The following is an 8684-nucleotide window of genomic DNA, read 5'->3' as shown; positions in this document are numbered from 1 at the left end:
CTGCCAGCCCGTAAAACAGCATGACATCTTTCAGGGCCATGCTGAATGTTTAAATATCTACACCTACTGTCACAAAGCAAGGCCTAGTTCATGTGTACATGTCATGGGTTTTTCCTAATTTGTACTTAGAAACAATGTCTACAATTGCAGGAAATGTCTCTTAGTGTGACACCTTATATAGGAGATAGAGGTGCATACTTTGACATTATAAGCCTGTTTACCCTTTGTATAGCTGCTAACAGAGTTTATACAAATCTTCAATCTGGAAGTAGAGTTACCCCCCACTGGTTGCATGCTAATCCATTTGTGTAAAATGTAATCACTCATTAGACATTTGTGTAAAATTGTCATATCTGCCACCTGAATTAATAAAAAAATATGTTTTTGTAACACCATACCTTTGACTATGAAGTTAATTTAGATATTTGTGCAACATTTGAAGAAATTCTCTTGAGGCTTTCCTGAGATGTTGTGTTTGAAGGCTTGTAAAGGACGGAAACAAGTACATTTACAAGGAAAGCTTTGTGCTTCAATGGCAGCATGTCTTGTGATGGTGTGTGAGCTGAGCTGTGTGATTTGTGTATGTTTGTTTGACTGTACAGCACTTTGGTCTGGAGGTTTTAAAGTGTAACTGTATTGTATTGTATTCCCAGCCTTTGTAGACCATGCACACAAACCTACAGAACACACTACAGAAGAGGGGAAACCCCAAAAAGCAGAACAGAACCTCTATCAATTACCTGTTTTGGGATCCACATCGAAGTACGTCCGGTGAGACTCCAGCATCTGGAAGGAAAGCTTCCCCTCAGAGGAAGTGTCCACGTCGTTGGCCGACACCTGGACGACGGATTTGACCGTGTTCACGTTCTCCGGGACAGACGCGAAATACACCGGCTGAGAAAGTTCTGGAGCGTTGTCGTTAACGTCCAGGACCTCCAGGTAGACGTGAGTCCAAGAGACAAGAGGCTCTGTTCCCAGATCAGTGACGTAAACAGAGAGCCAGTAGTGAGGCATCATCTCACGGTCCAATGTCTCTGTGGTCCGGATCACACCTGAGACACGAGAAAAGTGGAATTAGGATTAACGGTTCAGAAGAATCACTCATTAGCTACAGTGTAGATATGACAATGAAAAACTTAGGTCACAGGCTCCGTATTTAATTTAGTCTTAATTTACATTATTTAATTTCATATTCTGTTCTTGTACATATCATATTCTATTTACATGTATACTTTTTGCACTACTTTTTATGGCCTGTGGAATAAAACTGTCCCTGAGTCTGGTGGTTTTAGACCTGATACTGCGGTACCTTTACTTGTTCGAAACCGGCTGATGTGCCTCAGGAATTAATCCCTCATTAATTTTATGTTTTATAACTGTCACCACCCTTAAGGTATTTTCAATCATCGAGTCTAAGTTTGGATTGGTGCCCAAAAGCTCAGAAGCACGACACATTTCTGTTGCCATAACTAATTTAAAACTTCTTTAGTGTAGAAGAAGCTTGGTGCCACAGGTTAGTTATGAAACGCCAGGGGTCTAAAAACAAGGGAAGTCGACTTTCCTTCACATAGTTTTGATCAAAAGCAGTTTTAATTTCAGATGACCTCAGGCAGAGCTAAACATGATGGCAACATAGGAAAAGAGATATATTCCAGAGTGTTTCAATATGACAGAAAACTCTATCTGCCCTGATTTTATCTGAGCTTAAGTGCAGCAGCAGGCTGAAGGAATGCGGAGCGATGTGTTCAGAGGTTGCAGGGTATCCTCTGCAAAGGACACGCTGATGGAAAAACACACAAACCGCCAGAGGAGATGTCATGTTGCACAACTACATGAGGAAATGTATGGCTGTAAAAATGTTCTGAAGACGTGGTGTAGCCATGTCACTCAATATCCTTACAAAAATGTTACTTGGTGAAGTTTTCTAGCTGGATCCTTCACTCTAACAATGCAAAACACAATTTGAGATGTAGAAAATACATAATGTTCACAATGAAAGGTCATTCTGGACCAACAATTGGAAAAATAATTGCACCACAAGGTCCATCAGTACATGTGTCTTGTGTATTCAATCATAGCACAGACATAGTAGATACATTTAGTTGACTTGTCATGTCTAAGCTTTTTAAGGCAAATTGGCCAACTGCTGTTTTCCAGGTAATTTCAATCTTAAATATCTGGCAAACATGGATGTATGCGTAAGAGCGTTAGGGCCACATGTGTTGTTATTTTTCTTCTTTACTTCCTTGTAAAACGCTTTGAGCACCAGGAAAAAAAACACTTTATAAATAACATGTATTATTATTATTATTATTATGTTAAAAAAAATGTGGATCATACCAAAAGTGATTTTTTTTTTAGAGGTTTGGAAAACAAATCTGAATTCTATTTTTCGGATATAAATAAAAATAGCTCATTACTAATTATATATTTTTTTAAACGGAGAAATCTGAGATAAAGTGAAAATTCTCATTTGAATTATATTTTCAGATAAAAAAATAAAATAAAATGTTTTACCTTGAATTCTGACTTTTTTCTCAAAATTCTGACTTTTTTCTTCTAATTCTCAGATTTTTAAATAAATTACTTTCACATTATTCTGACTTTTAATCTGACAACAAACTAAAAAAAAAAAAATTCGGTCAGATCTAAAAAAAAATTCATGTTTTGCTTATCTATATTTTGTATTAAAATCAGGCAAATAAGGGCAAATTAGTCAAACATGGTTTAGGATATAAAAGGATATTTTTATTTATATTAATTCTAACTAATAACTTGTTCAAACTTGATTTGTGTTCAATGGAGAGCCATTCTGTAGATAAACACAAACAAATATCGTCCCATTTTTGCTTTACCACTGACAAATCCAACCAACAAAATCACAATAGCTTTTACCTGTTTCCTCATCAATGGTGAACACTCCAAGACCAGAGCCTTCATGGATGTGGTATCGAACGACTCCATCTCTGCCCGGGTCTTTATCTGAGGCTGTAAGCATCACCACGGATGTCCCCACAGCTGCATCCTCCATCACTCCGGCTTCATACACAAACTCTGAGAACACAGGCCTGTTCAGGTTCTCGTTCACATCCAGAACCTGAATCTCCACGAAGCATGAGGAGGAAAGAGATCGAGGGAGTCCGTGATCAACAGCTCGAACCGTGAGGTTGTAAATCGGACGCCTCTCAAAGTCCAGCTCCCTCTCAAGGATCAAAGCCCCTGTGGAGGCGTCAAGATGGAAGATACCACCCTCAGTATTCTTGAGATTATAGGTGACGATTCCACCGCTGCCCAAATCCAAGTCAACACCCTCAACCCAGACGAGGAGGGTGCCAACGGGAACATCCTCTGGGACTTTTATCTTGTAAACCTTGGGTACAAACTTGGGTGGGTTATCATTACTGTCCTGCAAAACCACCACAAGGTCAATCATGGAGAACAACTGAGGTCCAGGTTTCGCTTGATCTTTAGCTTCGATCCTGAGGTCGTGCCTGGGTGAAGTTTCTCGATCCAACGCACCCGTTACCGTCACCTCGCCGGTCAATTCGTCAATCCTGAACATGTCAGTGGACGTCAGCAAGGAGTATTCGACATTCCCGCTTGTATCTACGTCAGGATCAATAGCTTGAGCTGTAAAGATAATGGAGTCTTGCTCTGTGTTTTCAGGCACACGTATCACATATCTCGGCTGATCAAAAACCGGAGGATTGTCGTTGACATCCATGACGTTCACGGCAATGAACTTCCACGCAGATGTTTGCGGTATTCCCAGATCATAAACAGTGACGTTCAAAATGTAGAACTCCTTACTCTCTCTGTCTAATGAGCAAACTAACTGAAGATCACCCGAGAATACATCAATAGAGAAACACCCATCTTCATTCCCGCTAGATATGGCGTACACCAGCTTACTGTTGAACCCAGTGTCAGTGTCTGTTGCCTTGAACTGAATAATGGAGGAATTCAGCGGGTGGTCCTCAATGAGATCGATTGACCCCGGGATGCTTGAGTCAAACTTTGGAGAGTGTCGGTTGGTGATGTGAACATCAGAAAAAATGTCTTCCTCTTGACTGATTAAAATGGGTTTGATGTACTCAATCAGTTTATCAGTCAGCTGTTTGAAAATGCCAGTTTCCTGGCAAACGAGCGTTGCTTCATCGCCTCTGTTCGTTACAGTCACCCTGACGAGTGAAGCTTCGGAGGAATGCTTTCCATCCGTGGCTACAACTCTCAAATCGAACGAAGATGCTCGCAGGGGGATCGGTTGTTTCAGGGTGATTGATCCTGACACCGGGTTGATAGAAAAAACTTGGAGTTCATTCCCTGACTCGATGACGTACCTCAGCTGCTGCAGTTCATCTACATCAATGGCTGACAGCTCGGCGATTGTGTGTCCAAGGGGTAAATCTTGCGGTACAGTTGTGTTGCATCCAACTCTCTCAAATAAAGGCATGTTGTCGTTCATGTTGTTCAGGGTTATCGTCACGGGGCATTCGCTGACCTGACTGAAGGGTTTTCCGCTATCTGACGCCCAAACCCTCAGATGGTACCGCCTTTTCATCCGCTCGTAATCTAAATGTTCGGAGGTGGAGATGACGCCTGTGAACGGGTCTATGATGAAAGGTAAGGGGCCTAGACTCGCCATAGTGTAAGTCACAAAGCCGTTTTTACCTTTATCTTTGTCTATGGCAACTACTTTCACAACAGTGCTTCCAACAGGGGAGTTTTCATCCAGCGTGGCCTGATAGGAGGTGTGTGCGAACTGTGGGCTGTTGTCATTTTCATCGATAATCTCAACCACTATGTGAGTCTCAGCCTCGCCGTGATTGGCCACAACATCGAACTCATATCGATCCTTTCTCTCATAGTCGAATGTCTCTGTTGTTATGATGATTCCTGTTTTGGGATTTATTTTAAATTTAGTACTGTCCGGATTATTCTTGATACTGAATGTGACATTATAAGCTACTGGGGTGACTGACACTTTAACCACATGAGATTTAGGGGGTGAAAACTCACTCAGAGGGACGATGTAGGTGTCCTCTAAAAATGCCAGGGGCGTGTAATGATAGGCAGGAATGTGGATGTGTGCAGCTGGAGAGAGTAAACTAGGGAAGCTCCTGTCTTTGGCTTGAAGGGACATATTCAGCCCAAAAGGACTCTGAGACCAGTTAATCCTCTTAGTAGAGATCACTTGGAAGTCAGTGCCCTGCACACCTAAAGGGATTACCTCAAAACACTTGTGGGGATCTCCTCCAACAACAATCAGGGATTCAACCGGCTTAGCTCCCGCCTCTACGTGGACATTGATAGTTATTTTGCCGTCTGTAGACACTGTGGGTTTGGGGGTCTGGGTGATGACTGGAGAACTCATTGCCATCTTTTGTACATTTATTGTAACTCTGGCAACATTACCAAATTTTTTAACCCCAGATATCTTCTTTGTCCTGTCCTCTGCTAACACTGTGAGGTCGTACCTGTCTGTTCGGGTGTGATTTAGCTTCCTGACAAGACTGACAGTTCCTGTGAAAGGGTCGACGACAAAAGGGTGAGCTCTGCTGGTGAAAGAGTAGTAAAAGTGAGCGTTGCTGCCGATATCAGCATCTGTAGCACTAACTCTCACCACACTTGACTGAAGTGGACTGTCCTCCCTGATAGCATGGTTGTATGAGGCAGGATAGAAAAGAGGCTTAAGGTCGTTGGTGTCAAGCACCTGGACAAACACCTTCGTCTTCGCCTGGAAGTCAAAAGTGTTTTCGGTGGCCGCCACTGTGAGAGTGTACGAGTCTCTGACCTCCCTGTTGAGCTGTGCTGAGTTACTGCTGCGTGTTTTGATCCTGAGGAAGCAGAAATCCCCAACTGTAACCTCCTCTGCTTGGAAAAGTTTGTCGTCATCACCTGAGACAATGTTATATTTGATTTCCCAGAACACATCAGTCACTTCAATGCCCATTTTCACCGGCGTCTCAACGTACGTCCGTGGCGCAGAGTTCTCAAAGATGGAGGCGTTGTAGAGATGATGTGTGAACCTTAGCGGCAAGCTGTCTTTGCCTTTTCCCATAACCCCCTGAGACCTCGCTGAGTGTAGGAGCACTGATGCCAAAGCAAGAAGAGTTGTTCCTAAAGATGCCATCTTTGGTACCTCCATGACAATCCTCGGACCTGAGAAAGGAAAGAAAGGAAAAGACAAATTAACGTCAGGTAATGTAGGACACAATCAGGCCATGAGTGGGTAGACTTGTGTTTTACTTTGTATATCTGCAAAAAAAACAAGTATTGAGTACACAAGTCTTACCTTGTACCTACACTATTTTGTAAATAGACCAATCTTTGCCCCTAAGCTCTTGAAAGAATGCAAAAAGAACACAGATATCACAGTGGCACAGAAGGGAGCCCGTGGGGAAGTTTCTGACTCCTGTCCCAACTTGCCTCGAATGAGAAAAAAAGTAAAACAATGCATTGTTTCAGAATCAGAAAGATGCCGCAAAGACAGGTGGCAGCCCGAAACCATCCCCCATAATTACTCCTTTCGGGGGCAAGATAGTAGCAAAAAGTACCCGTAACAAATTGTTACTCCTAAGCCTTTGTCATCCCACAGCTACGAGGAGGGATTTGTAGTTTTATGACTCAGCATCACACTGATGACAGTGGGTGGTTCAGTCCTGATCCCAGTGTAAACGGCTGCATGTGTACAGTCTGAGCTGGTGATTGTGCATCAGAAAGCCCTGAAGACATGAGACACTGAACTGATGTTTTTATAATCAAATAAAGATCCACACATCCCACCCTGTTGGAATCTCAATATCTCCTTTAAAGAGGGGGGACTTAGCCAGAATGGCAACATAAAATACATCAACACTGACACTCATTTTCATCACTTACTGCAATAAAGTTGAAGCGCCTCTAATGGAAACCGCAGCCCTGATTTTTCAAACATTTACGTTGCTCATAAAACATTTATTGAATGCTGTGTTTGATTACAGCGGAGTATGTTGTTCTGTTTTTACAGGTTATTCGAAACATCTGAAGTTAGTGCAAATAACACTTCAGATCTAATACATTTTAGTTTTTTCCTCGTACTACATCTGCTTCTTCATTCCAATAAAAGCACTTTTGGTTTTGTTAGAAGTACAGTCATATTCCAACAATCTGCCTTTTAACTTAATCTGTATCTTAATCTGTGTAAATCATACCTCAGTGTTGATGTGTTCTAAATCCTTTGAGTTATTACTTCGATCTTGAGCTCAGGATTTAGCATTTTTCTGGGCTGTGTGAAACAGATAAACTTTGTGCAGTGAAAGTTTGTCAGCCCTGGACCTGATGGTAAAAAATATCAAGGAGGAAGTTATGAGTAAGAGGTGGAAAGAGTTTAAATGCAGTTTACAACTTGCACTTATTTACAGAGCAACTTTAAACAAATGCTGTCCACAACAATATTTGTGGGCCAACCCAAAAGTTAGCATCGTAATGGTTCCCACGACAAAAAGCCAATAGGATGTATTCATTGGATTGAACATTGATGTCTGTCTTTCATCTTTTCTTTTACTTCTACTTACAAGAAAGACGCTCGTTGGGATCAAGTTATATAAGAAAAGGGCCGTCATAATCCGAAATAAAACCCATAACTCGTAAAGACAAAAGACGCCTTGGTGCCACATGGTTATGAACACCAGTGTCATACACTCTCGTGGGACTGATATGGGTTATGAAAACAGCTCTCCAGGTTTCACGTGTCTGTCTGTCTGTCTGTCTGTCTGTCTGTCTGTCTGTCTGTCTGTCTGTCTGTCTGTCTGTCTGTCTGTCTGTCTGTCTGTCTGTCTGTCTGTCTGTGTGTGTGTGTGTGTGTGTGTGTGTGTGTGTGTAGACTGGCGCTGGGGCTCTCAGTGGAGGATGACAGGTATGTGGGTTTATCTCCCCTCCAGTCCCCACGGTAACAGGTAATCAGATTACCTCAATCAGGGTCACTATTCAGGAGGGATTTTTAATCTACATTTTTCGGCAGTGTCCTTTTTCAATATTTTACATCTGCACGGCCTGATAACCGTAGGTGTTAGCATCATGTTGTCTAGGGACACTTTGCATGTACTGTAGGGTTTTAATGTGACAACAAAAGTCAAACTCATTACACATGTTTGTTTCTGTATTTCAGCTTTACAACAAATTGCCTATCCAAGCGTTTGCTGTCTCCTCGGTTTCTATTGAAGACACTTTTAAGCTATCTGCCGAGCTAGAAATCACTTTACATTTACAATAGCATTACTTTTCCTCATCATCACACAGAGGTAGTTATTGTGTAATTTCACCTTTGAATCAGCTTTAATTTACCATATATGGAAACTGGCTACCTTAAATGATTATGTTATTTATGAAGGTCTTAATAAACAAATGATATTATTTGCCTAAACTAAAAAGTGAAAGCTACAAGTAAATGGTAGCTGGACTTGTAAATGTCTGTATCCGGTCTTCTCACACACACACACACACACACACACACACACACACACACACACACACACACACACACACACACACACACACACAATTCAATTCAAAGGGGCTTTATTGGCATGAAAGTTAAATTAAACAATGTTGCCAAAGCATCACAATACAAAATAATTAACAACATTAACATACATTTCAAATGTTTACATATTATTGATGATATATATATATATATATATATA

At 41.5% G+C, this 8684-nt stretch overlaps 1 protein-coding gene across 1 annotated transcript; it reads right to left on the bottom strand.

The window, feature by feature from the left end:
- Positions 1 to 732: 732 nt before the first annotated feature.
- LOC104942882 (protocadherin Fat 1-like) lies at positions 733 to 6161 on the bottom strand. Its single transcript, XM_010768188.1, has 2 exons — positions 2896 to 6161; positions 733 to 1052 (listed from the first exon to the last, which is right to left on the bottom strand). Exons 1-2 carry the CDS (start codon positions 6146 to 6148, stop codon positions 733 to 735), a joined length of 3573 nt encoding a protein of 1190 aa, XP_010766490.1. The 5' UTR covers positions 6149 to 6161.
- Between the last annotated feature and the right edge of the window lie 2523 nt (positions 6162 to 8684).

This window comes from Notothenia coriiceps, unplaced genomic scaffold (assembly GCF_000735185.1).
Source record: "Notothenia coriiceps isolate Sejong01 unplaced genomic scaffold, NC01 NC01_scaffold00005352, whole genome shotgun sequence".
In the NCBI taxonomy this organism is placed as follows: domain Eukaryota; kingdom Metazoa; phylum Chordata; class Actinopteri; order Perciformes; family Nototheniidae; genus Notothenia; species Notothenia coriiceps.
Note: the sequence above shows the minus strand (reverse complement) of the source record. Positions and strands in the feature narration are given on the sequence as shown.

Coding starts and splice junctions, on each gene's coding strand:
- LOC104942882 (XM_010768188.1), bottom strand. CDS start 6,148: ATGGAGGTACCAAAGATGGCATCTTTAGGAACAACTCTTCTTGCTTTG. Junction 1,053..2,895: donor CACCATTGATGAGGAAACAG/GTAAAAGCTATT, acceptor CTCGTGTCTCAG/GTGTGATCCGGACCACAGAG.